This window comes from Strigops habroptila, chromosome 12 (assembly GCF_004027225.2).
Source record: "Strigops habroptila isolate Jane chromosome 12, bStrHab1.2.pri, whole genome shotgun sequence".
Taxonomy (NCBI): Eukaryota; Metazoa; Chordata; class Aves; order Psittaciformes; family Psittacidae; genus Strigops; species Strigops habroptila.
Genome location: NC_044288.2, coordinates 16014117 through 16041729, shown reverse-complemented (window position 1 = coordinate 16041729; position 27613 = coordinate 16014117). Strand labels below are relative to the sequence as shown.

General features: G+C 42.8%; 3 protein-coding genes across 3 annotated transcripts; all 3 read left to right on the top strand.

Moving 5' to 3' along the window:
* The first annotated feature begins 773 nt into the window (after positions 1-773).
* Positions 774-14063, top strand: LOC115615775 (ovomucoid-like). Its single transcript, XM_030504337.1, has 11 exons — positions 774-812; positions 1503-1655; positions 1738-1912; positions 8578-8704; positions 9694-9713; positions 10522-10658; positions 11166-11223; positions 11504-11643; positions 12210-12270; positions 13303-13412; positions 13882-14063. Exons 4-11 carry the CDS (start codon positions 8650-8652, stop codon positions 13925-13927), a joined length of 627 nt encoding a protein of 208 aa, XP_030360197.1. The 5' UTR covers positions 774-812; positions 1503-1655; positions 1738-1912; positions 8578-8649; the 3' UTR covers positions 13928-14063.
* A 1733-nt stretch (positions 14064-15796) lies between these two features.
* Positions 15797-17810, top strand: LOC115615777 (serine protease inhibitor Kazal-type 6-like). The gene is made up of 3 exons (XM_030504338.1): positions 15797-15851; positions 17127-17259; positions 17722-17810. Exons 1-3 carry the CDS (start codon positions 15797-15799, stop codon positions 17765-17767), a joined length of 234 nt encoding a protein of 77 aa, XP_030360198.1. The 3' UTR covers positions 17768-17810.
* Positions 17811-23663: 5853 nt separating this feature from the next.
* Positions 23664-27302, top strand: LOC115616052 (double-headed protease inhibitor, submandibular gland-like). The gene is made up of 7 exons (XM_030504866.1): positions 23664-23723; positions 24184-24308; positions 24569-24614; positions 25521-25648; positions 25789-25861; positions 26561-26676; positions 27146-27302. Exons 1-7 carry the CDS (start codon positions 23664-23666, stop codon positions 27189-27191), a joined length of 594 nt encoding a protein of 197 aa, XP_030360726.1. The 3' UTR covers positions 27192-27302.
* Positions 27303-27613: the final 311 nt, after the last annotated feature.

Genomic DNA, 27613 nt, shown 5'->3' with positions numbered 1-27613 from the left:
ATGAGGTGAATCATTTAAATCTTGATTGATATGTGGGATTTAGAAAACAATACTTAGTCTTTTCATATCGAGCCAAAAGATTTTTTTTCCATCATTTATCAGAATTCACCTATCTATGACTTGGAAAAAACCCAACAAACAACAACTTTTCCTTGATAGTGTCTGTACCTAAATTTCAGTCAAACACTTTAGCAAAAATTCTGTGCCTTTCAAAACTATGTCTGCTGATTTGCCTTGTTTTAGCTTTTTTTTCATATGCTGCTTTTTCTAGAGGGGCATGTGGATGGGCCTAGATACTCTGTCAATCTCTTGAGTAGTGCTTGAGAGTGACAAGGCTTGTTCCACTGATTTTTTTATGTTCTTTTTTTCAGAAGAATGTATAAATGTGGTGTTTTTTACCACTTTTGTAACTCCATGTTCCTCAAAAGAAATCCAGAAATAATTACAAAAACTCATTGTATCAGTTGCACAGGTCTACTTAACTGTCTGATAGCAAAGAAAATACTCTGGGAACTGAAAAGATTTCCTCAGACCTCTGTATTTAAAGGAGTATAATCCTGGTATCCGCTTGTTTCATCCATCAATACATTCACACTCAGAAATGTTCATTCTCTTGTTGTAATTTAATGTTTGATACAATTTTATTTGATTCTTTGCCATGCTCTGGTTTCCGGTTACGTGCTCGCTGCTGATCAACGAGTACATATGAGAAAAGCAGACAGCAGCAGTGGAAGGGAGCCTGTCTCCAGCTGGCAGACATCCACTCTGCTTGGGAGGGTTTTCCAGATTCTCACCAGCTGACGTGCAGCCCTGTAAGTTTAAACATACTGTGAATTTGCAAACAAAGAGCATTCGCATAGTGTGTTGCTTCCTGCCTATTTTTCTTTCATAGGAATAAAACCTTCATTTCATTCAAGCCCCTGGAATAATGAGGAATGTTTGGAAATGTATTGCTTTGAGCTCTTTTACTCTGCTCCCTTTAAAGCATAGGTCCCGGGGCATCACTGAGGATAGCCGGTCTGGGCCTCCTGGGCAGGCACTGAAGCAGATCTGTGGCACAGATGGTTTCACTTACACCACTGAATGTGGGATCTGTGCCTATAATGTGTCAGTCTGATGGGAAGAACGTGCTTTCTGACTGACAGTCCCCTAGCCCCTGGCCTCTCCCTATCCTTTTCCAATTTATCCTCTTTTTCTCCCTCTTCACTCACTGTTTGTGCTTGGTGGGAAATCAGAAAGATTTAGTAGAGAAAAGAAAACAATCAAAGAAAATAGCCAGAGTGGAAATCCAAATGATGCAGTATATTCGGATGGCACAGATTTGTTGACTGGTAGGATTATAATAGCCAGAGACAGTATAACCACTTCATTGGTGGTGGTTAACTCGGATGAACTCTCCTTCACTTGCATTATTTGGGAGTTTTATTTGCTTTCCCAGCACCCATCCCCCTATGGGAAAATGGTCATACTCAGTCTCTAATGTCAGACTTTTCCTTCTTCAGGGAATGTGGCACACCCAGGGTCTCGGGAACAGCAGTCATCCCAGTGACTAAGAAGGAAGGCAAACCAAGAAGCAGCCTGATCTCCCATTGCTCTCTGTGGCATCATCCCAAATAATGTCAGCCGGATGCTGAGCAGGCAGCGTATGATTGGATGTAAGTGATGCATATACCTTCCGTTGACATTTTCTTTGGCAGGGATTTAACGCTAGCTTTCTAATAATGATATTCTCCACAGGCAGCATTCAAATATATGAAGAGAAGGATGGCAAAAAGATGCAAAATATGAGTCAAGTAGAAGAAATATTTCTTTGCTATTCAAGCATGCACAAGCAACCTTCACTGACAGCATCAGGAAAGTGCAGCATAACCTGTTTCAAGACCAGAAAAGGAGACACACAAAACCTTTGCAGGTATCAGTGCGTTCTGCTCTCCTGAGATAAGAGTTTTTGTCAGGTTGCAAATGGGGCATGGTGCACAAGCCAGGGGATGTAGGAGCCATGTGATCAAGTATTAAGTAAATAACTGCATTACTTCGCTAGTGTAATAGTTTAGAGATGGTAGAAGTCCTGCTATTTACCTCAATTTCTGTGAAATACTAAAATCCTGTAATTTGGCAGCATGCTGCTTTCTGTCAGCATCAACAGTGCTTCACCCATGTCCAGCTGCAAAGAATCAGCCAGTGGTCTCTTTAAAGCTCAACTCTGCAGAATAAATGAAATTGTTGCCCTTTCTTTTGATGTTAATAATGAAGGAAAAAATATTCAGTGGTTAGGATGCTAATAGTCCTTCAGCTGTAGAAACTCTTTCTATCCAATTCCTCCTATTCCAGCCAAGTGTTCAAGTTACAGCACCGTTATGCATTGTTTCTCCCTCTTTCTTTCCCATGAGGGAGAGCGGTGGATTTTCATTCTTAGCCTATTGCACCTCTATCCCTCAGAAATAAAATCCCTTTTTGCTGCTTTATTTGCAAGATCTTTCTTAAAAAGCAAACCACCATTCCTCCCAAATCTCAGAGGTGTTTCTGGTTTTCTTCCTATAAACGAAAGCAATCACCTTCATTTGTCTTTTCCAAACATTGTTTCTCATATGAAATTTTGCTAGTTTGTTGGTTGATGAGATCTGGGGACATGTTTCTGTTTGATGCTCTACTTGCTGCTTTTCTTCATTGCCTTGTCCCTTGGTTTCACATGAAAAGAAAACTTTGCCTGGGGATGTGAGACATTTATGTTTCTTGGGGCAGTTAATAGGCAGAGTGATGCCTCCAGGTTACTGTAGCAGTAATGGACTAGCACCTCCAGGAACAGCTTTGCAGTCCTGGTTGCTTCCTCCCATATGGGGTTTGTGCAGGGGCATACACTCCTATTCTAAAGTGTTAAAAAACACTTTAGAATAATTTCTCTCTCATACGTGTCATTAGCTGTGTATAGACTTCTTCTCCTCTACCTCCCTCAAGCTGGACAGAGCCTCAGCTCACTGTGTCCTGAGCTTGCATGAAGAAGGTTCCAGACCCTGGCCCAAAGCACTGTGGAGCTACAGGCTTGTGGGGATCTTATTCAGAGACCTGGGGCTGGTACAAAAGCCCTGAGTCCAAGGCTTTGGACATTTACTCAAGGAAATTGTTCCTCTGTTACTTATTATTCCAGATAGAGCTTAGAAAAACTGCTATTCCAGTTCTCCTGATCTCTGATCAAGAGCATAAAAGGAAACTATGACTCGTTTACAGCCAGACCTCCTCAAAATGAACAGACTTGGTGTTTTACTTACCACGAGGAGGGAGATGTAAACATCGAAGGTTAATTACCCTCTTGTCAAGAACACTTCGTGGTCTATAGACATGTCTGTCAATCTTACAAAACAGAACTGAGGGGAACGAGCACTGAAGGCATGTTCCTATGATAAATTAATGAGACTTGTCAGCTCACTGTGAAGAGATGATTCCTGTGCTTGATAGAAGACTATAACCTGTCTCCCCAGCCAGCCTTGCCGCAGCCTTCGGACTGTAGTTGCATACGGGATGCTTATCCCTCTACAAACAAGCTCTTGAGTGCAGCTGTCCAGGGATCAAGTGGTCTTCCTTGAAGCCTTCATATTCCTCTTTGCTGCTCAGTAGCATGCAGCAACTGCTCATCCTAACCATATTGAATCACTTTTAACAGCCCTGATAGTTAGTCAGTTAAAATATCTTCTGCCTATAAGCTTCTCATGGCAATGACACTGGTGGCTTGTGTAGCTGACTGGAATCCAAGGGACACAGCCACGATCCCCCTGCTGTGTGCTATTCTGATGACGTGTGTGCTGCTAGACGTCTGGTAGCTTGAAAATGTCTCATCTGCTGTCCTTTAGAGACGTGTTCAACTATTCCCCTGGTTTATATAACCTCAAAGCAATTTGCTTTCATGGCAGAAATGCTTATTCATTCTGTTTTAACTGTGCCTTGAGCTATAAATAATGTCTCCTTGCAGATAAGAATTTATTGACCTTTTATCGTTTTTTTCCTATCTTTGGAAGATTTTTCTCCTGACCCCAGCTACTGAAGGAGGCCTTCCTGGACTTAGCAATGAAGTTGCCAGATTAACTTTCTCCTGCCAGGCAGCCGTGAACAGTGTCAATCCCAGGTTGACCATAACTTCCCACAGCCACCTCCTCATTGTTTCTGCTTGGGCTGTGGCAAAGATGAAAAGAGCACTCAGTGAAGCACAGCTGAGATCACTGAAGTGTGAGGAAAACTGAATAACCCAATGATTTCCTCTTCCCCTGACCAGCTGCAGTATAACGTCTCCTGCACTACCTTCAAACCACCTTCCCTGCAGTATGTTCACTTGAAAGAGCAATAGCCTGGGCCATTGTCCAGCCAAACGTTTTGCTGTTTATAGCCTCCTTATTCTGCTGCTCGTTCTAGCATTTTCCTGCTTTCACGTGAGTAATTCTTGCCCTGCGCAATTGAGCCCTGACCTGACATACTCATCATCCAGAAACTGCCCAGAGCTGAAGCACAGCATGAGCTGGTGTGGCAAGAATTGAAGGTATGTGCTCAGAGCTGATGCTACAGCACAGTAGTGAAGTGGCTGCTATTTTGGCAGCTGATTTTCTGCGGTGCGGGTAACTCTGCTGTAGGTTCAAATGCTGATGCTCTTCTGCGGAAGCATTGTGATGGCAGGGGCCTGGGCTGTTGCAGAAATGGAGAGACTCTGAAATCATCACGTGCTAATAACATTCTCACATCTGAATATTTTAGTGTGTTTGGTTTTTAATGATGATTACAATCTACTCTTTTTGTTCTACATGTTACTGGTCATACCTGTAAAAATGTGCTGTGAGCTCTTACCTGTGACCCTTTAGCAAAGGTGATAGGAAAACTCTGAGGCTGCTCTCCTGGGTCATGGAAAAGTATTATGGTCCTTCATTAATAAAAACTACCCATAGGAGAGAGCATTATATAAGTACCATATACACAAAATAATTCAGGTTGGAAGAGCTCTCTAGAGGTCTCCAGCCTAAAGCAAGGCCAAAGCCCAAGCCAGCTCAGGGTGCTCAAGACTTCCCTTGTTCATCTGAGTTTTCAGTATCACCAAGGAAGGACACCCACGGCCTCCTCTGATTCTTGTGCTTGATCACCCTCATGGCAAAGAATAACTCATCATATCTGTCAGAATCTAATCCTTTTGCTGTGCAGCTCTGAGAAGACTCTGGCTCTGTCTTCTCTAGAACCTCACCAGGGAGCTGCGGATAGCAGCGATCCCCCATAGCCATCTCTTCTCCATCTTCTTCAGCTTACCCAAATGCCCTATGCTACAGCCCCTGACCAGCCTGGTGGCCCCTGCTGGGCTCGTTCCCATGTGTCAATATCTGTCCTTGCAGTGGGGCCAAGTGCATTTAATTCATTGCATAAGTAATGTGAAACCATGTTAGCCTTCACTTGCAGGGTACAAAGTTCTGCACATGGTCTTATTAGTTCAGGAAAATATTCACTGGCATTACCTGAATCAAGCTCTATTTAATAAGCTCATAAACACCTGGATACATTTCCATGTTGATATGTTTTAATCATATCAGTGACTCTGCTTTATTGCTTAGTTCAAACAATGCCTTTGGGCACTAGGTGAGAGGCAGATCTTCCATTTGTTCTGTATCGGTTTCTCTGGGCGCGTGGCTCAGTACAAGCACTTATTGACCATACTGCAGCCAAGAGAAAGACAAAGATGGAAACTGCAATCTGTATTGTATTTAGCAGGCATTTTGGAGTGATTAGAGGCAATTTCATGAAACAGCTACAACTAATTATTATTATTTCCCACTTTTACAATAGCTATTTGTTAATTAAATAACGTGACAAAACCCAGGAATGTTTGGAAAAGTGTATTGAGTAATTTGTCATTCATTTATCAGGGTATTACTTTCACTGAGAAGTTGCATATCACCTAAGAAAATTTCCCACATTGGTTTTAATTCTTCCAGAGAATATAAAATCGATACTGGCAAAAACTTCAAAGGAAAATGTAAACCAAGAAAGTCTTTGAGTAAGTGAGAGAGGATGTTGTATAACGGCCAAATCCTGCCCTGCTGTCTGCCCGTAGACCCTCTGGTGCTCAGGACCATAACACATGGTACCCTGAGAAGTGGTACTGCCTTTGCTTGCTAGCAGACCTCTGCCCTTGTGCTGGCTTCTGCACAGATGAGGATTTTCCTTTAGCAAAATGGTCATCAGCCATATGCTACATCTGAATTTGAGGATTAGAAGACCGTAATGAAGTGGATTACAGCACGAGATCAGTGGCAGGACTGCAGACCAAATCCTCTTTCTAACTGTTCTTCCAGCAGTAGCTAAGAACTGAGCAAACTGTCCCATAGCATGACCTGAGCCAGCTGTGGGATTTTTCCATGCTCTTATCAGAGGCAGGATGATCTGGAGCTGTGGATGTTGGCTGGCTGAGTCTGAAACCTGGTTATTTCTGGGGGTTGTTTTTATGGCTTGCCTGGAGGGGCACCTGAGTGGCTTAGGGGAGACTGGTGACTTAACTGTCACAGACTTCAGTCTCCCTAGAATAGACATTCATTCTGTAGGTGAGAGAGTGAAGGAAGGGATATGCTGAACATCAGACAGGTGTTGTGGTGATTGAAGGGAATCTAGGTTGTTCGGGACATGTGCCAGACCCAGTGCTGAACCTGGCATTTGCAGTGGTGTATACAGGCCACACACACCAGCCTTTGTCACACCAGCCTTTGTCAGAAAGGTGCTCTCCGCCCATCAGGAGAGGGGTCCGTCCTGCCTAGATGGCTGCACTATCCGGGGCAGGGAGCAGCAGCATGTGGGCACTGGGCAGGAGGCAACCTGTCCAAAGCTGCCAGGCCAAGGCTGGAAGGACTGGTGGGGATGATTTGCAGTGGTCTTGCTGCCTGGATGGAGAAGGTAGTAGCACAGTTCGTATTCGACCCAGAAAGATGTACCTTCCTCCAACTGTGCAGAGACTGTATGTCTCTTCATCAGAGAACTGATGAAGGCAACAGGCATGGTATATGACAGCAGCCTCAGTGTGCTCCTCTGCGTGCTCAGGGAAAAGTACTGGGCTTCCAGAGACGCCATCCACAAGGCACATTAGAACAATATATCTTATAGATGTGCTAAATCTGTCTAAAGTATTCATTCATGCTCTCTGTAATTTATAGAAATAAACCCAGCAGCATAATTGTTTTAGTGCTTCTCCCTGTGAAGAAACCCATCTCTTCGAGGTAAAAATGTAACCTATACATCCATACGGCCATGTTACTGCCCTCATAGCACACCATTGCACAGGGTAGATGATTCCGCGCACTATACAATGTATACTTTTAAGGATCAAAGCATACCCTGTAGACCACTGCAATGTACCAGACACCAACAGAATTTCTTGGGCTAATTTTCAAGGATTTCAGCTGAATTTCATTCAATTAATGGGTGGTGCCTTGTTTGCTCAAGGGAACACCTGTAAAACTTCTTTTGCTCTGCAGCTGCCATGGTGCTGAAGTCTATCCTAAGCACAGTGCTTAGCTCCCATGGCAGAAAACCCTGGGTATTCTTGCCATTTCAGACCTGTGAAAGGAATCATGGTGAGAAGCTTAGGTTAAAGGCAGAACCCACTTCTGCAAAATTACTCCTACTAAAACAGCAGAGGCCCAGACCTCCTCCTAGGAAGGAGAGATTTGGAGATGGCATGAAGGCTGGAGGTGCGAGACAAACAGGAAAATTGGGACAGGCTCTATGTTTTAAGTATCATTTTCTAAAATGTCTGTAGCGGGAAAGGACCTACTGTACTTACAAACACAGCTGGTGCTATGTAAATAGGTGCCCAAACCTTCAGTGTCTTTTGTTCTTAAGATGGCTTGGCGGAACACTTTGAATTGGTTGGTGTGTTTAACTGTGACTAGGTCTGTAAATAAGTGCTCCCTCATTATAAGGTTCAGGTGACATTTTTAGTGTCATTTGACAGAATATAACCTGCTTTCAAGTCTTCTGATCAAGTGAAACTGTCAAGAAACCCTTTCTCTTATCAAACCATTGCTAAATACCATTAGCTGCACAAGTTAGACACAGTCCTGCCAGCCTCACCTGACAAAGCTTAACCAGTTCTGCTGATGGCAAAGCCACACCTGACCCATGTTCATACCTAGAGGGGAATATCTGGGAATGGAGAAAAAAAACCCACCCGAAGCAAAGAAAGAAAGCAAAGCGTCTTAGCACTACATGCTCTGCATGAGCTGCTCCCTGATGGGCAATGTTGCTCTGCAGAGACAAACGAAGGACCTGCCGTTTACTCCCCTCAGTATTTTGTGCTCCTTACATTTCTACTGGAATCCTAAAGAGGTTTCTTTTGTCTAAAAGGCTGTTTGTTTGGTTTTGACCATTGAGAACATGTGATACTTGTCTCAAGCTATTAACCAGATGTCCAGCCAAAATCAATTGCCTAGCAGATGCTGACCATTACCTGAAAGTCAAGACCTCAATAAATATTACCAGGCTCATTGTGCTAGTGACAGATTCTGCTGGTTGTTTTATGTTACAGTTGAACAGTTTAGACATTGCATTTGTATATATTTGCAGTCAGCCTCGGAGAGGCCATCTCGTGATCAGAGCAGCAGCAGGCAGCCTGCAGACTCAAGACGTACTTCCAACATGACCACAGCGGGTGTTTTTGTGCTCCTCTCCTTTGTGCTTTGCTGCTTCCCAGGTGAGTAACTCTTATGGCACCACAGAGGCTCCACATCTGAGTCCTGGCTGTCTTTAAAAAGATAAGATAGTGGCTTCAAAGGGAGAAAATCTTCTACAAAGAGCTAGGATGCCCTGGTGCTTTGGCATCACATAAGATGTGGGAGCAGATTTCAGGACAGTCTTAAATGGATCACTGTTGTAGCTGTCTGTCTGTCATAAATATAAATAACTGCAGATGGAGTTCTGTGCTAGTAACTAGTGCTTTTATGCTTTTTACGCTGTTGTTTTAACACTGTTACACTGCTTACACTTGTTCTACAATTACAGCAAGTGGATAAATGCTTGCAACAAGGCTGTAACAAGGTGGTCAGACCTTCAGTAACTGGTCACAAAAATACTGCAATGGCACAAGCAAGTTCTTTTCAGGAGTCTGGCAACTTTCCTGCAATACTTTTTCCATTAATGGAGAAACAAGAGATGAAAACAAGCCAGGGTCTGATGTTATCATTGCATATTTCCATCTGATGAAATTATAAAGTCAAAGGCAATTTTTTTTTTTCACACTCAGCTTCTTTAAAATGCATAAGCTTGACAACAGATGCTGTATGTATTTGCTTGTCCTGTAGGTGACTATTTGCATTTACATTTATCTGTATTGACTCAGGTTTCTTTTCATATATCTAACAGTAGCTTTTTAGGGTCAAAATGGGTGTGTAAAATGATAAAGAAGGAAAGTTATTCTACTTTCGATTAATATGTCTACTAATCTTGAAATACAAAAGAACAAAGCTATTCAAAAACATGTTTCATCACAGCCAGCAATAAGCAGTGCTGTTATCAACACAGAAAAGAAAAAAATCATACATAGTTTATTTAGTTCAGGAAACCAATCACTGGAAATCAATTTGGTCCTGCATATAGGAATTTTACATCCAGATTTCCAGCTTTAACTGAGGTCTTATCATATTGGTTTTGTTTCACACTTTCTGCCTCTCTCTTCTTTTCCAGATGCTGCCTTTGGGGTTGAGGTGAGTGGAAGATTTCTTTCTGTCATTTTTTCAGGTATGTGGCTTGGTATAGACATAACTGAAGGAATGGGAAAATCCTCAGCACTGCAGATGCTTATCTGTTTTTCAGTTAACGTGAAATTAGTGTCATTGTAATCAGATTCCACAGTATAAAACATTAAGTTGTACTGTCCTTGGCTCTACATTTGTGCTGTATGCTAATAGTGGAGTAGTAGTAATGATATAAAATTTTTTATTAATTAATTTTTCACCAACTTTAAATTGGTCTAAGCTTTAAGCTGGGTCATATATGACTGACTGTAAAAGGATAGCAATAAGCTGTGGTGTCAGAAACTACCTGAAGGCAGCCTACTGGAAGAATAAAATACTACTGAGGTACTCCATATTCCATGCACCATGTCATCAGCCTTGCTCCTCTGAATAAAAAACATAATCAGTGTTTTGATAATGAAAGAGTAATAACAGAAGTGCACTGGAGGTGCCACAAGAATATAAGAATGAGAGAGTGACAGATAGCCTTTATGAAAGGATGCCAAGTGAGCATGAGAGACCAGCACTGATTTACCTCATCTAAGGAGCTGTATGGCTGTAGCCCTCTTCTCCTCCTCCTTTCCTGCTGTGTGTGGAGGTCTCTGCAGGAAGGATTCTTCTGTTACCAGACTGACCCACCAGCACAAGTTTGTGCAGTGGTAGTGAAAAACCCACTGCAGGTTGTATCAGGTCACTGTTTCGTGCAAAATGAGAGTGGTATGAGAGTGGTGAACGTAAAATGTCTTCTCCACCCTGTTGCTGTACGTTCCTTTGGCAGGTGGACTGCAGTACGTACCCCAACACTACAAATGAGGAAGGCAAAGAGGTGTTGGTCTGCGCCAAGATCCTCAGCCCCATCTGTGGTACTGATGGAGTCACCTACAGTAATGAGTGCCTGCTGTGTGCCCACAACATGTATGTACTGCATAGGCAGCAATGCTTAGGACTCCTGGCAGCACCATTTTTCAACAGTGATCTGTCATATGTCACTAATGTCAATTCCTTCAAAATCAGCTTGGGTATCACTACATGGCACTTCATTGCCTAGACATTGCTTTAGTCACCGTGTCTCTCTCTTGCTGGTGTAATTCATTCTCATTTTTCTTCTCCAGCTCAAGGATCAGCCAGATGACAGCCCCTAGGCCACATCTCATCACAGCAAAGCAGAGCAAAAGGATGGAGACATGCTCTGCTCTGATCTGCCCCAAATGGTCCTAAAGCTCTTGGGGTCTTTATGTCCCTGACAGCCACTCAGTGCTAGCTGGTCAGGGAGGATGGCACTACCTTCTCAAAAAATACCTATATATATAAGCCTGACCGATAAAGAGTCAGCTTTCCCTTGTATCGGTTGCATATTTCCAGAACCTAGGATGTAGCAAGGCTTCTTTTTGAACTTCCTAATATTTGTCTTTCACTTTCCAGAGAAAATGGAACCAATGTCGGCAAAGACCATGACGGAAAATGCAAGGAAACTGTCCCTGTAAGTGAAACCAAGGGCAAAATAAGAGGCATGTCCCGCTTCTCAGTGGCCAGAGCTGCTTGTCTTCACCAAGAAAGAATTCAGACACCAAATAAGAGGATATATGAGATGTCAGAGTCTTGCATTGGCCATCTTCAAGTGAATTGTCATCATAGTGACGCAGAGAAAAATGTTTTTCCTGCTGTGGTGGTATCCTAGGTGGCCAGACAGACACAATCACCAGATCTACTTGCTTCCTGTAAGTAAGCCTTCACCAGTGCTTTGTTGTGTGTTCCCCCAGCAGGTGGACTGCAGTAGGTATCCCAACACAACAGACGAGGAAGGTAAAGTGGTGTTGCTCTGCAACAAAGATGTCAGCCCCGTCTGCGGGACTGATGGGGTCACCTACGACGACGAGTGCCTGCTGTGTGCCCATAACCTGTGAGTACTGCATATGCAGAGCTATCCTGTGAGGGACAATGAGTGCTTAGCACTCCTGGCAACTGCTTTTCTGAATATCGGGTCTTCCACCAAGGCCTTTTCTCTAAGGTGCTTGGACTTTGACCCTCCTCTTTTCCTGGTAACTAGACCCTGTCTTCCTTTGTGAATAGAAAGAAAACTGCCTTTGATCTAGAGAGAGAGAAGTAGGGGGGTGGGGATCTAACACAGGACAGAATGCTTCTCTTTACTAAGTTAAAAGGGTCTATGTGGCAGATGCTGCCTTGCAACTGACCTAAGGTGCATCTACATTGTCACAAAACCTACCTCCTCATTCACTCTAACACCCTGGACGCTCCCTTGTCCTTCACATCACGCTATAAAGCAGCACTCTGGCAGGCTGTGACACCACCTGTACTGGTATCTAGAGCCATGTGGACACAAACTAATTTGCATGTCTCCTGTATCCTGTCTGTTATACCTGAGGCTGATCAGCATGCCTGGGACATGGCGTTCAGCAGATCAGGTTGCTCACAGAACTCGCTAACGTGAGTCTCTTCCCTTCCCAGAGAGGCTGGAACCAGTGTTGACAAGAAATATGACGGTGAATGTAAGAAGGAAGACACTACAGTAAGTGGAGTCCGATGAGGGACCATGTTTCAGTCCTGCTGATGTCAGGTTAAGCACTGCCAGTGTCTGCAGCAGCCCCCAGACCAGCAGCATCCCACAGGAATTTAGGTGCTGCTGTTCTTCAGCACAGGGAAGATTTGGCTTTCTCCACACATAATACACATTATCCACGCTAATGTCAGAAAAGGAAGAGGGTGACTGCACAGAAAGGGATGAGTAAAAGAAGAGTAGCAGAAATAATTCATCAGGGCAGAACTGAGAAGAACAGAGAATGGCTTTTGGGGTCAGACCAATGGTCCATCATGCCCATGATGGCTTGATGCAGAGTCCACTTTTAGCAGGGGTTGTAAGGATTGTGTAGGAGAGAGTAAGAGTAGAGTGGGTATGTATGATGTATGGGACTTCTACTCTTCCAACCTCCACCTATTTTTTGGGTGACAGACCTCAGCTAGCTGCAATTTCTGTGTAGTCAATAAGCATTGATAGATTTCTTCTCCATGAAATTCCTCAGCCTCTTCCAGGATCCATACACATTTTTTGCACTACAATACTTCTCAGCAAGTGTAGCATACATTGCACAAGAAACAAAGTCCCACTCTCACAGTATCTAGCTAAATGTTGATCTTCCTGTTTTAAGACTACAGGAGGGATACTGGACCCTTACACAGGCATCAGTGCTTACAGTTCTCCAGACAGCAGGGTTTTTCCATTTAATTTCCTGGCCGGGTTGGGAACACAGTACAATGTGATTACGAGCACGGCACATTCACGGAGTGAATTGCCGCTGCTTGGAAATGCTATGGCCAGAGTATCGTACACATCTCTTCAAACAGGAAATTATGATCTATTTTTATATTATAAAATTCTTCTGGCATAGGAGAAACTGATACCTCCGTTTATATCAGATTGTGCAAGGAAGTTAATTACTTTCAGTTAGATTGTTATTATTAGCACTGCAGCTGTAGCGAAGGGTTCAAGCCCTTCTGCTGGTGACTCCTTCATATCCTTCATATTAGACCTTTTCTTTTCCAGGTTGACTGCAGTGACTACCCTAAACCTGTTTGCACACTTGAGTACTTGCCTCTCTGTGGCTCTGACAGCAAAACATACAGCAACAAGTGTAGCTTCTGCAATGCTGTCGTGTATGTACAAACATGGATCACATCCCTGTTATCAGTTGCCTTCTATAAACACAAGTTTGCACAGTTGCCACTTTCTTGTTTCCTGACCAGTGTTGGGTAGGAATTTGGGGCAGGAGAGAATACCAGCCATCATGCCAACCATTCATTTTTGTTTCCATTAGAGCATACAAAAAGCTGTGTCTGGTTTGTTAGTGTGAATTGTTTGAAGACCATTAATCTTAATGGAATTTTTCTTGCATGTTGCAAAGAAATGGAATTTGAAGTTTCATCACGGTTTCCAAAAAAATATTTTAAGTCTGCAGAATGGGTTAAATCATCTTACTTATCTCTTTGTTAAAGAGACTATGAATCTGCAAGTTCTTTGTCTTTGGGGCAGGATTCTATCTGCCTTCTCTAGGAGCCAAGGAAAAGGACAAATTATAGCAGGCAGGACTCTGTCTAATCCATTTTTTCCTCTCCTCACTTTCAGGGACAGCAATGGGACTCTCACTTTAAGCCATTTTGGAAAATGCTGAGTATCAGTGCTGAGAGAATTCACCACAGGATCCCCACTGGCAAATCCCAACTAAAAATCTCACCTCAGTTCATCTTGCTCTCTGGGGAACTCAGCTCACTCCTGATTTTCTTTCTCAATAAACTAAATCAGCAACATTTCTTTGCCTTGTTTCATGTGTTGCATGAAACATTTTCTTCTGGTTTGTTGAATGATGATGTCAGGCTGAATAGGTTATGTGCTGATAGCTCTGGGACGTAACAAAACCCACGTTTTGCTCCCTTCCCTCTCATAAAAGGCACAAAATTAAATACACACAGCACAAACCTCAGAGCTGTGTGACTTTTCACATAAATGATAGTCAGCCTACATTAGTGTTCAGACCCTTTCAGACATTTGACATTGTAAAGGGCTGAAATGCTGCTCTGAAGTGATGACACCAGCTGATCTTCCTAAGGCATTTCTGGTGCACTTTCCCTGTGCAAAACCTGCTCAGGCTGTGGTGGTGTCTGCACCAAGAGCTGATTCCTGGCCTCCTGAACCCAGCCTTCACCTGAAGTGTAGCACTCTGCAAGGGCAGTCTGTTAGCAAAGCCTGTGTTTTTCAGACACTGCCTATGTCTCTGGGTCCTACAAATTACTTATTTCTAGGTTTTTCTCATCTTCAAATCATCCTTTAACAACCTCCAAAAGTTTTAAGACAAATGCCATCCTAGGGATGGTTCCTACTCCTGCCTACTTGTCTCCTCTCGTAGTCTTTAATAACATAATACTCTTTGCCAGCCCAAGGAGTATCTCAGCAGTGTTTTGCAATCCAAGGACAAAATACCCTTCTGTTTTTTGAGAGTGTGACCTGTCATTGGCATATTGTCCATGAAATTTATTTTGCTTTTGTTCTCTGTTCGGGTATTGAATTGGTGGGTTTTTGATCCACACAAGAGAAACATAAATAAATTGGGCATATCCCTTCTAAAAAGTAATATCTCTCATATGCACTACTTCTGGGAGCTGAAGGGAGGAGGGCGCTTGTTTTTCTTGATGGAATGAGGTCATCCAAAAAAGCGATGTTTTGGTGGTAAAACAAAGGATTTATATTGAGATGGGCAGATGGATGAAGCAGCCATTTCCAGATTGGGTTCAACTTTTCTAGGATCGAGGCTAGGGTCTCACATCATTCTGTCATCATTGGTCTATCAGTTCATTAGAGCAAATCTAACTCACACTGCTCATGGCTTTTAAGGGAAATAACAATTGTAAATTCTTTGCATATGCCTATAAAATTTGCTCCATCTCTTGTTCAAGTCCCTTTGGTGTCTGGCAGACCCTCTTGCTTGCCTTCCCTGCTCACTGCTTTCCTTGTTTCATTATAGCTTCATGATGCTTTACTGGGATGAAGCGTGAAAATACAAGTAGAGACTTTCCACTCTGGAAATGGTTCATTCAATGTTTTGCTTATGAAAGAGCACCGCACATGAATAGGCGCTGATAGGTGCACACAGAGGAAATCTGACAGCAGCTGCTGCTTAGGTTTGTACAGTTGCTCTTCTGCCCACAGGAATTTTCTATGGTCCTTCAGAAGGAACTTGTCATATATTTCACTTAAAATAACACCACAGAGGGTGTATCAAACATACCTAAACTTCTTGTGACTCCTGTTGATGAAGAAGTATTCTTCCTGGCTTGCAGCACGGCTTACCTCTGTTGAGACTACCGCCCTGACAAAAGACCAGGAATGTTACTTCAGAATAAGGGTGGATGAGCCAAATCTGAATGAGCACAGACTCATGTACGTACATGAGTACATCTAGCGTGGTTACCACCTGAGGGCAGAATTAAGGTGATGTTTACTGGGCAAAACACAGGCTTCGCTGCACGCAGATGCTTCAGCCACCATGAAGACAGCAGGCGTGTTGCTGCTGTTTGCTCTAGCCCTTTGCTGCATCCCAGGTGAGTAGCTTTACTGCCTCCTGCTCTGGCTTTGAGTAAGCGCTGGCTGTCTTTAAAACCACAAAAACATCCTCAGACTGGAAAGAGCTTCATTCTACAAGGACTTATTTACTCCTAGAAAGATAGTGTTGAAAAGACTTGACATCAAAGACTATCACTTATGGGGTAATATTTTAGCAACAGAACTGAGTGGGTAAGAACAACTGTGGGAACAGCTCTACTCTCAGCGCTAGTTTATGCATAATGAAAGAAGTGACATGTACGTGGTATAACCCAGAGACTCAGACATCCAGCATTTAACCTCTGAAATGTTGCAGAAACACAAATTATTTTACTGAATGAGAGAGAATGTTTCTTGTAGTCATCCTGAACTGAGATGCAATCTGAGAGCCTGAGCAGTTGTAGAAGCTTCATAGAAGTTACATCTCACTAAATACTCCTTGTATTTAAGAACTGTTGTGGCAATGCATACAAGATGCTACCTCTAAGTACTTGCCATCTTTATGACCCTGTTTGCCTCAATAACTTGCTTAGCTTTGAGTGCGTGTCCTGCTCCATCCTTTGAACCATGAAAAATGCTGTTCTCTTCTTCCATTTTGCACACCCTTTTCCATTTTGGCTGCAACCCTCATTAAAAACCATTATTCTACAGAATCAATGTTGCAAACATATCATATACCACTAAATTTTGCCTGAAATTCCTTTTGTCTAAGAAGTAATTTGCTAACTGTGAGTTGAAAGTTGCATATTCAGGGCATGCATTCACAGATTTTAACTCTAACAGAACCCATGAATTGCATTTGTATCATATTTTCTTCTTTTTTCCTTTTTTTCCAGATATTGGTGCACTGCAGGTAAGGGATGGATCTTTCTATTTTCCATCATTTCTTTCCTTAAAGCAGCTTCTCTATAAATCCTTACTAATCACATTGTGATGAGCATTTGAAAATCTTGAGCCATCCAGCTGTCTGAGCAATATTTGCCACAGATATTATTTGGTGAAATTGCTATTTTCATCTGATGATAGTTTCAACAAGTAGTGCAGTATTCAATTCGTGTCCAAGTTATTGTCTAAGATACTGCAACAGCATTTACAACAGTTATGCAGACTCTACATTGCTAGAGGCAATGCATCACTGTACTCCTGCCCTGTCCTTGGGCTTTTTCTCAGTATCTTCTTCTGGCCAGTACTGAGGGGAGCTCAGGGTGTGTGCGGGGTCTCCTAATGTCACCTTTAATACATATCTGCTGTTGAGAGCTTTTTTGTGAACATAGATTGCATCTATCTGCAGGGCTACTGCAGAAACTACGTGGTACCCAGCAATGTCTGCACTATGGAATACGTCCCACACTGTGGGTCTGACGGTGTTACATATGGCAATAAATGCTTATTCTGCAATGCATTCCTGTAAGTATGAAAATAAGTCTCTTCACTGACTAAATGGCAAACTAACTTAGCTTAAACTAACTAATCAGTCTTGGAGGCTGGTTGGACAACTGAAGTTCTCTTACTTTGCGTTTATCTGTTTATCTCAAGGGTCAGTTTTTATTGGGAGAATTTGCCAGAATTCCTCTTTCACATATAAAGAAGTACCATTTAGGATAGTTCTTCGTTTCCCTCTTAAGTAATTTGCTGAAGAGCTTTTTTTCAGCAAACAAAGTCTTTTTTCTACAGACTATTTGTTCTTCCTTTAAATTAAGTCTTTATCTTGTCTTTGAAGGTTAGTAATAAAAGGAAATAGCTGGAATAGCATTCAGAAGTTTTCTATTTTGTTTAAGCCCCTGTACGATATATCTTTCGCCAGAAGGAGAAGCAAACAGCAAAAGCCGAGATGCTCTGTCTCTGAGGTACTGATTTCTTTCTCCACAGGAGAAGCCGTCGGACTCTTCGCTTGAGATCTCTTCGAAAGTGTTAATTTCCTGACAGGCTTCAGCTCATACAGAGGAATCCTCCCTGGCACCGTTCCCCATGGCAGATGCTCCCCTAAAGGCTTGTCCTGAACCTTGAAAGCTCCTGTTGAATCCTGAAAACCTCTGCTTAATAAAAAAGCCATCAGCATTTATGTTTTGCTTTAATAATATGTCTCATTCTGTTTTTACCTAAGATGTTGCATGATTACATCACTGCAACAATCCTGGGGTGCGGATATTAACGGGCAAATTACAGGGAGAGGGATCTATAAAGAAATCAACAAAACCACAAAGGCAGTGGGTAGATCTTGAGGGCATCTGCCGTCATCCAGCTTTCCAAAAGAAAACCAGGGCTGGAGATGCATCCTGGTGCAATAGTCCAAGTGATTTATTCCACTAAGGGCACCTCAGACAGACAGTCTCTGGGTGAGAACAACTGTCTGCTTCCCTAACCGCTGCTGTCAAATACCTGCTGTCTCTCCCCTGCATTACTGTATGGGAGACTTGGGCAGCACAAAGAGGCACCAAGCAAGCCTGAACATACACGTAGTTAGAGACAGCCCCAACGTTGTTGCAGTTGGGAGTATTTTGTGGCTGCTTTGCAACAGCCACGGAGGCACAGAACGTCTTGATGTCACCAGGAGCTGCTCAACCCTGTTTCAGTTTCGAGTGTCAGTCTCAATTTCTTATGCCCAGGAGTGGTGAAGAAAGGCAGTTTCCCAGCTGCATGTCTTCCTCTTGCAAACAGGATTGGAAAACCACCTTTAGGTGAGAGAAGCTCTTTTGCAATCCGATCAGCTTCCCAAAGCAACGGGACAAGATGTTTTCTCTGGGCAGGCAGATACCTGGCTGCCCACGTTCGTGTTTGCAGTGTTCATCACTGCGGGGGATTGCAGAAAACTAGTGGGCAGTCAGTCCTAACAGACCCGATGTTCAGAGGACTGCTAGCAATTGCTGTTGCAGCCCATTTTGCACCTCACCCACCACTTAGCTGCTGCTTGTAGGTAATTACGTCGACTGTCCTTGTTTGTAGAGGATCCTTTGAGATTCTTCGGCCTCCAGAAGCCTCAGCTGATGAAAGGAAGGGCTTAGAGTCATAGCGTTAATTTATTATTCATTAACAGCAAAGTGCTGGCAGTGAGGGATGCTGTGCAGCAGCAGTCTCCCAGTCAAATAGTTAATAATCTTAAGTGACAATGTGTCACTTTCCAGAGACCGGAGAGAGCAGCTCTCGGAAGGGAGACAATTTGTTTGCAAAAGACATGACTCTCTGCAACCATTTAGTGCCAAGTCCCTTCCCAGGGCTGGAATGTCCCTCCTGTGAGAGGGAGGTCTATGTATGGGAAGGCATTTCATTGTTCGATGCCATTTCTTAAGACCAAGACAAATTGAGGCTCTGGGAGGTAGTGCCAGTGGTGTGTGGCTCAGGGGCTTCATGCTGCTTCTTGCCCCCCTCATCTGAGTGAAGGAGTCGAGTGCAAGAGAACACCAGCTCCAGCACTTATTTTCTTTCCGGGAGAGCAGCAGAGAGGATGAGAATGGCCCCTGGGACCATGATGTCTTGGAGACAAGCAGATCTCCTGGTTGCATTCAAGATCCCAGTGGTCCTGAGAGGGCATCTTCCAGGAGCCATGTCCACTAAATGGGAAAATCCACCAGTCAATTGAGGGGAAATCGTGAGCAGAAATGAACGGGGACAAATCCTTCACCTGGATGCAGAGTTACGCAGTACTGCCCAGGAGTAGTCAAGGGCACAGCAGGCAGAGCAGTATCCCAGCAGCACCCCCTGCCCCAGGGGGGCAGCTCTTCAGCGTGGAGAGGAAGACAGCCCTCTTTTATGGCCACCTCATTGGAAATATTTTTTTTGTTGCTGCTCAATAAAATCCTGCCACAACAACACAAAATCCTCTCACCATTACTAATCTAACTCTCCCTCCAGGAAATTCAAGGCAAGAAACATTGTCTGCCTGCCGAGGTATTTTATGGTACAATTCTTTAAGCAGTACCTCGGCACTTTATGTCATTATCTGATGCTAGTGAATTTAGGAAATGCCATTCAATTACCCCACAACCTGATTAACACATTGCATGTAGTTATTTTGTTCTGCTCTATTTTATATCAACGCTTCTGTTTTAGTGTATTGTTCTACTTGTTGCTGGCCAAAATATACCTCAGGCCAGTCTAGACCTTTCAGTTAATGCAGTTTCTCTCTGAGGCTTCATTCAAGATAATCGGTTTGTTACTATGTTCTTTCTTGATGCGGAGAAAAATAAAATGATGTTTTAAAAGAAAATTACTTGGAGACGTCGTTTCTGGGGGATGTCTATGTCGAGCTATTCCAGTGAGGCAGAGCTGAGATTTGCTGAGGGTTTGGGATGCACAGGGCCAGATCCTCAGCCTTTTGCTGTTAGTATGCGGCTCCCAGTTAGTCAAATTATTCCAGGCATCCTTGCCTGTGATATCATCTGTGCTTAAAAGACTGGCGATATGCAGGCAGCAATCAGATAGCTGAACTACAACGAGAAATATTAGATGAGTGCGGCTTCAAGAAGGGGCTTTGCTTGCTGTAAATTGAATTCATGTTCTCATAGAAGATCCAGTTCTGCCCCCCTGTGCAGAGGTCTGGGAACAGCAACCTGTTTTGGAGCTCTTGCAGTGTGCCGCATCGCTAGTCAATGGCAAAGAAATGCATTTTGCATTTGTCCCTACAGTAGCATAGACTGGAGCACAAAACCACTTTATTCTTGATTACAGTGTGGTGTGTGACAGCAGGGTACAGGAACAAGGACAATGGTAATTCTGGAATAACAACATGTGGTCTTGCATGCACACATCCACCTTTTTTATTTAAAAAAAAAAAAAAAAGTATAATTTCTCTTTGTAGCCACATGAAGCCTGTGATAAGTTTTTAACTAAACCAGGGATAAACGAAGAATTTTTTGGGTCCTGGTAGATTATGGACTTACTTGAGATAGGGAGTCTCAAAACCAGAGGAAAAGATTCCCAGGAAAATATTACTGCTATGGGAAGAAATAACGTTGGATTAGAAACTGGGTAGATTTTCCAGACTTATAGAAAAATTATCTTAATACGAGAGGATCCATTATATGACTACCAATGTTTATCGCATTCGTGTGGCCACAACCTTCTTGAATATTTGCCCTCTAAGAACTTGAAATAGCAGGAAGAGTTTTATTTAAACTTCTCTGTGGAGCTCATATCTGTAGAAATGTTAAAATAATCCTATGCCCAAAGCCACTTTACTGAGCCCACCATCAAGATACTCTTGAATACCACAGAGGGGTTTTGCCAGGTGGGATCAGTTTGCCCTTCCCAATTACAACATGTGTCTAACATTTCCCAAAGCTCACTCTTCCAAATGAATGGAGGAGACAAGTCGTTTTTGACTGCTCCTAATGTCTATTTTCAACCTACCTGCTTCCCCACAATTACTGCTGTCCCATTCCCTCTGTTTCTTATTAATGAAGCTCCTTGTGCAATCCCACATCACATCTAGCCCAGCAGCTCTCACTGCCAACAAGGGTAGGTGTTGGCCACACATGAGAATACTGCTGCTCCCTTAGCAGTTACCTTGACATTCACAACAACTCCTAAGCAACCAGAGTGATTTCAGCCTGGCAGGAGAGGCAAACTGGAGAAGCAGCACAATTTCTGGTAACTGGGGATCTCAGTTGTGGAGATGGATATGGAGAGGCTTGGGTTGCAGGGCTCAGGAGGTGACAGACTACCTTCCTGTAGCCTCACTAACCACAGTGGAGCTGGCAAACGCCATCTCCACCAGAGGCTGGTACAAGTTCTGAGGAAGCCTTGTTTTCAGGCTTTGTCATTCTTGCCCCTGGAGAATAATCAGTGTTAATCCTTCTGTGATTATTGCTTCCCTTCCAAATATGCTCATAATCAGTTCAAGGAATCTGAAAGTCAAGTTACTCAGGATGTTAAGAATACAACAGGAACCGCTTTCAAAGGAACCCTTCAGCTTGTGGCATTTGTGAATGAGATCCAAATAGCATTATTCATTTATTTTTCAGGAAAATGATTTCATTGATATAAACAGGCCAAATCCCGCAAGCTCTAGTCAGTGACTACAGTTCCCTTACACTTTCAGTTACATTTTTATGATTTATCTGCCCACCAAGTCTTGAACATCTCCCAGGATAATAAGAAAACCAATTCTATTTTCTATTTAAAACTCAGGCTGCTTTTAAGCCACATGTATGAATCAGGCTTCTTTTAAAGCACAAACATGTTCTGTCCCACAGTTCCTTCCATGACTACCTTAAATCAAAAATATATTATTTTAGGCAATATTCCTTATTTGTTTTTCCATACCCTTGTGATAGAGTTGAACCACTTAACAGTGCCTAGCACATTATTCTTCATCTATTTTTGCTAATAATGACTTTCAGCTGACACTCTAAATGTAATGCCATGTAATAGAAGGGGAAGGAGAAAGCCTAAAGACTTGCCTCCTGTTAGCAGCTGCTGCAAATTTTTCTTGAATGTCTTTGGTATTAAGAAGCCCAATTTACTTGCACAGAATACCACTTGCTATTAAGGGGAAACATTACCCAAGTCCAGATTTAAGGCTACTTATTCTTGTGATTTCTTAATAAGACTCGTGCCCACAGCTAACAGACGAATAACTCTTGCTTGTACATAGAAATGTCTTATAAACTTCTGAAGTTTTAGGTAATGTTGTCTTCTTGGTGAGAAATCCAGTATACCAGGAAACTATAGGAGAGAGTATGGAGAGATTCACTGAGCCCTCAGTATCTTTAAAGTATGTTGATGTCAGTCAAAACTAAGATTTATGTCTCTAAAAGCTTGGAGTGTCCCTTGCTGCTGCTTCCCCAGCTCTCCTGTAGCATGCAAATATCCTGGAACCCGAATACCATCTATGGTGGGCATAAATACAAACAACGCAATAAATGGAGGTATTTTCTTCCATATGTATTTTCACAACATCTACTACTGAGACAGTGCTCTTGTTTGGAAAGTACAAATCACTCATTGTACAGCAGGGCGCCTTTGTTAACAAGCTTGGTGTAGCTTTTGTTTAATTCTTCTGGGCATCTCCAACAAACAAGTATTCTTTAAAGCTCAACTCAATAATCAATATATTTTTCTTAGTTTACAGAGCAAATAATTACTTTCTGGGCTGACTTCACGAGGCCAGAGAAATGTATATAAATAGTGCAGAGAAAGAAGGCTGAGAATCATTTACTGAACTCAACACCAACAGATTTGCAAGTAACAGACAATACAACCATCTCTGCTATGAAGACAACAAGAAGTGTTGCCCTTCTTGGGCTTGTGCTTCTCAGCTGCCTTTCTGGTAAGTTGTTTTTGCTATGCTTGTATCTCTAGTTCTCCTGAACCTTTGCCTTTATATATACATCCTAAAGGAGGGTTCCCCCTTTTGGAGATGTGATGATGTAGTAATATGCAGGCTCTCTTCTAATGAACTTTATCCTTGTGCCAATAAATACTATAGATAGATAGGATGCATTCATCTGATTTAAGCTTATATGCTTTAGTGGGGATAATAGTGCTGCAAAAATAGCAAAGTTTATGTCCTATTTCTTCTTTAGTGAGTCAAAATTTCTGGTTTCACAAATAATTGATTTTTTTAATCTTAGTTTATAACTTCTTGTTCATTTGGAATCAATAAAACTTGGGCAAACAATCACTTCTCAGGAATGAGAAAGTGTATTTAGTTACTCTGTTGGGAAACTGACGAGTCCAAGGGAATTTTAGTCAAGGACATTGTACAATTTTTATATTTTATAATCTCTGTTTTTATTGTAGATATTGTTATTGCTCAACGACTGGTGAGTAGTAGATTTTCTTTGTCATTTAGTCTTGATGTCTAAGTCTAGATGAATAATTCATACTTCTACTGTATCCCAGGGAAGGCTGAAAGAGAACAAAAAAGGAGAGTGAGACAGAAAGGAAGAAGAAAAGTGCCCTTAAGAATTACACCACCTCTTTTCCCCAAAATAAGAAATGACTTTTGTCAGAGAAAGATAACTTACCATGTTAATGACAAAAAAGACAGCGATTAATAATGTAGAGTGAGAGTCAGCACAGCACAGAGTGCCAGCAGAAAATCTATACAGCTATTGAATAACTGCCTAAACATCTTCCCTGTCTTGATTCCCCGGGGAATGATCATTTTTGGCTGCAATTCTTGCAGAAAGTACTTTAAGTCTTAACAGCAAAAAGGTGCTTTTGCATGCTGTAAGAAACACGCTATATTTTATTCCCTCTCTTTTTTACCATGGAAGAAGGATAGAGAAAAAAAAAAGACTGACAGTAGTCTCCCAAAGCAGAGAAAACATGATTCACATACGCACACCCTTCTCTCCATTTGGAGACATCACAAGTCCTCTTTGACAGGCCTCCTGCGACACGTACCCGTTCTCTGGAGAAGGAGAGTTTAACTGTCCCACCGATTACGAACCCACCTGCGGGACTGACAATGTGACCTACCCCAATGAGTGCTCCCTCTGCAAAGAAATCTTGTGAGTAGAAGGTCTCCTGACTACCTACAATGCCAGTTCAAGCAGCAGACAAAAGCCTTTGGGGTTGTGACTAATCAGGGGGTGGACTAGATTTTTCATAAGTTTCAGTCTGCCTTAATGCCCGTGATCTTCCGTGTCAGAGCTACTGAATCTGATTAATTACTGGGGCTTTATGAGTGGAGAGACTTAGTGAGAGAGATGACTGCATGTTATGAACAGAATAATTCTTCCTTTCCTTCTCTCTCTCTTTCTCCCTCTAGCCGTAACCAAGCCATTGACAAGAAGCATGATGGAAGATGTGTTAAGGTACGGTCTGAGATCAGCTCCTTCTCCTGGTGCGCTGAGCAGTGGTGGGTGAAATGATGGCAGAGCGCTAGACAGAAACCTTGCCCAGGATTAATTCTGTATTAAAACTACATGATTTCAAACTGTCAGAAATGGAATAAAAAATAAGAATTTTAGATTTACAAGAATTCCTCTTACATTTTGTATGAACAGTTAAAGTCAGTGAGTTTTAAAACATTGTCTTTTCTGTAAAACCAGGCTTCAGAATGGAAGCTTTTGTTTTCAATAATACTTCAGCATTATCAAACCGGTTTTCTTCAGACTTAGACTTAGAGGCTCGTTGAAGCCAAGATATTCCCAGAGGAAGTTTGGATTTTGATTAAATTGTAATTTTGTAACAGAAAAAAACAACTCTATCAAAACATTTATCATAAACTTTGTTTATCAATATATGGAGCTACTGTGAAGTGCAGAAGTATCTCTATTTTTAGTTTAGAGAGAGAAAGTAAAGAAACACTCTGGCTGTGCAATTTAACATAATACGACTTCCATTTCAGTACACTCCGAGTAATTGCAGAAACACCGGGGTGAGCGTAAATTCCATTTTCAAGTGGCATTGACATTTCGCAGCAAAAGTTGCTGCTGCAGAAGGCATTTTAGGCAAAGATCCTTTGTGGTGGCGTTCACAGTGAAAATACACAAGATGATAGGGATGCAGCCCACTTCAGGACAGGAAAAAAGCAGATACTCCAGGATTCTGCTGTACCCATGTGCAGGATTTGACTGTTTATGCTCCTTCAACTCCACCATGCCAGGGCTTCTCTCCCCTTGCAGCTCTGGGATGAGGGGAAGATGTCTCTTGCGCTTTGCTCCATTACTAGTACAGAAGGCAGCAGAGATTAAAATGTTGTTCTGTGACTGTTTCAGTTTGACTGCAGTGGCTACCTGAGACCACTCAGCCGTCGTATGGACACCTGCACCACGGAGTACACACCCATCTGCGGCACCAACGGGGTTACCTACAGAAACAAGTGCTACTTCTGCAATGCTGTGGTGTAAGTGGAGGGCCTGGGTCATGGGAGGGGATTCTGGATCAGTAGGTGCTCATGTTGGTATTTAGAGTGTAATGAGGTAGTTTGACTCGTGAAGCGGCTGCACTGTGCTTGTTCATTCTCAACTTGCTTTCTTCCCAAAGGAGTGGACTGGACATGGACCTGAGCAATCTTGGAGAATGCGCCCAGGTAAAGCTCAGAAATCTGCACACTGCTGTTACAATACATTTCACAACATAAATTCACTGAATCATAACTAAATAATAGGAACGCCCACACTGTCCTTGTGCATTTGGTCTGGAAAAAGGATTTGAGAAAAAGAGTTAAAGTATGCCAGTGTCAAAGGGCTTTGAACCAAATCCATGGCTCAGATATGCAGCTGCCCCTCTGACCTAGGAACACAGCAGTCAGCAGGTGCTGAGACCTACATTTACCGGGAAACAGGATGAACAAGAGGTGCTGCCTCATTCTTTCTGCAGGAGAGCAGGAGGGCTGCATACTACCAGCACTATTAGTAGTGGTGATTTCTCAGGTGGGAATGCTTTCTGCAGCGTGGCTTGCGACTATCCACTTTCTGTACACTTGCTTCTGCTAGCCTGCTGAAGCAGAGCAACCAGTGGGAGGGCCAGCTTGGGAATATCAGCATGGTTATTTCACTATTTCATAGAATGGTGCTATTCATACTAGTATTTATTAGATTCTTTGGCCCCTGCCTTCTCCCTGCTTCAGGATGCTCCACTCAAGCACGTTCTCTGCCTCTGAGCTAGCAGAATTGCTAAAGCAACAGAGCCCTGCACCTGAAAAGTGCTTTCATGCTTTGCCATACCATAAACATTACATAAACATAAAGCACTCGCAGGAAAAGACAGGGAACAAAAGCTTTAAAACCTGTTGTTTCTCTATCATTAGGAGGAGATTGACTGCAGTGAACAGAATGGCAACAATCTTGCCTGCGCTGCCGACTATAGCCCACTTTGTGGCTCTGATGGCAGAACTTACGGAAACCAGTGTCATTTTTGCAATGCAGTTTCGTAAGTATGGAGCTCACCATATAGCCATGAAACTAGAGGAGCTGGAGCACACACACAGCAGCAGCAGCTGGTGTGGAAAGCCCGGAGCACCCATTAGCCCCTTGGTAAATCCATCCCTGCTCCACGTTCTTCTGACACTCACTCCTCTGTCACCCCCCAGGCACTGCAGATCTAAAGCCCGAGTGAGTCTTCTACTTCCCTTGCAATTAAATCCAGATCTCCGTTTGCAGGCTCATAGCGTTGCTGACTCCCTCCCTGACAGAGTGATTTAAACTGTGACTGTAAGAGGTGTCTGAAATTATGGGGTTTGTCCCAAATCTCTTTAATGTGAGAAAGCATGTAACCTGGGGAATCAGGAAACATTAAGTGAAGTACTTTATAAGTCAGAGAGCATTGGCTTATTTGGGTGAAGTTAGACTATAAAACTGAGATCCACGTCTGTAATTTTTGTCTCCCTCTTTCTCTTCAGATTGAGCCAGGAAGGTCTGTTCCTCAGACACCGTGGTGAATGCTGAGCGCTGGAGCTGTTCCGTTACAAATTCTGAGAACACATACGATCCTCCCTGCTCCTTTGACTGTTGTGCATTGGTCTCTGCTTTGATTGATCAATAAATTAAATGCAACTACTCTCTTTGCCATGGACTGGTTTTTGGTTTGGTGGTTGGTTGGTTGTTTTTTCAGGGCAGGGGTAATGGTCTTCAGGCTTTTAGGTACTTATCTGTCAGTCAGGAGAAGTTGTGAAATAAACCACAATAAAGAGCAAAGCATAACACCCATCACACACCAGCTGAAGCCCTCATGAGAGTATGTCGCTCCATACCAAATCATCAGGAGAGAAACCAAGCTGCTATAAAATACTGCCACTTTCCCAATTTCCATGTCTTATAGAGTGTAAATGGATTTGTCTTTGTATCAGCACTGTCTTGTAGGAACTGGT

Bases quoted from the DNA above. Each gene is read 5' to 3' on its own strand.
- LOC115615775 (XM_030504337.1), top strand. From the start codon at position 8,650: ATGACCACAGCGGGTGTTTTTGTGCTCCTCTCCTTTGTGCTTTGCTGC. The intron at 10,659-11,165 runs GTATGTACTGCA...TTCACTTTCCAG, and splicing joins CTGCTGTGTGCCCACAACAT to AGAAAATGGAACCAATGTCG. The intron at 11,644-12,209 runs GTGAGTACTGCA...TTCCCTTCCCAG, and splicing joins CTGCTGTGTGCCCATAACCT to AGAGGCTGGAACCAGTGTTG.
- LOC115615777 (XM_030504338.1), top strand. From the start codon at position 15,797: ATGAAGACAGCAGGCGTGTTGCTGCTGTTTGCTCTAGCCCTTTGCTGC. The intron at 15,852-17,126 runs GTGAGTAGCTTT...TTGTGAACATAG, and splicing joins AGCCCTTTGCTGCATCCCAG to ATTGCATCTATCTGCAGGGC. The intron at 17,260-17,721 runs GTAAGTATGAAA...CTTTCTCCACAG, and splicing joins TTATTCTGCAATGCATTCCT to GAGAAGCCGTCGGACTCTTC.
- LOC115616052 (XM_030504866.1), top strand. From the start codon at position 23,664: ATGAATAATTCATACTTCTACTGTATCCCAGGGAAGGCTGAAAGAGAA. The intron at 24,309-24,568 runs GTGAGTAGAAGG...TTCTCCCTCTAG, and splicing joins TCCCTCTGCAAAGAAATCTT to CCGTAACCAAGCCATTGACA. The intron at 24,615-25,520 runs GTACGGTCTGAG...TGACTGTTTCAG, and splicing joins ATGATGGAAGATGTGTTAAG to TTTGACTGCAGTGGCTACCT.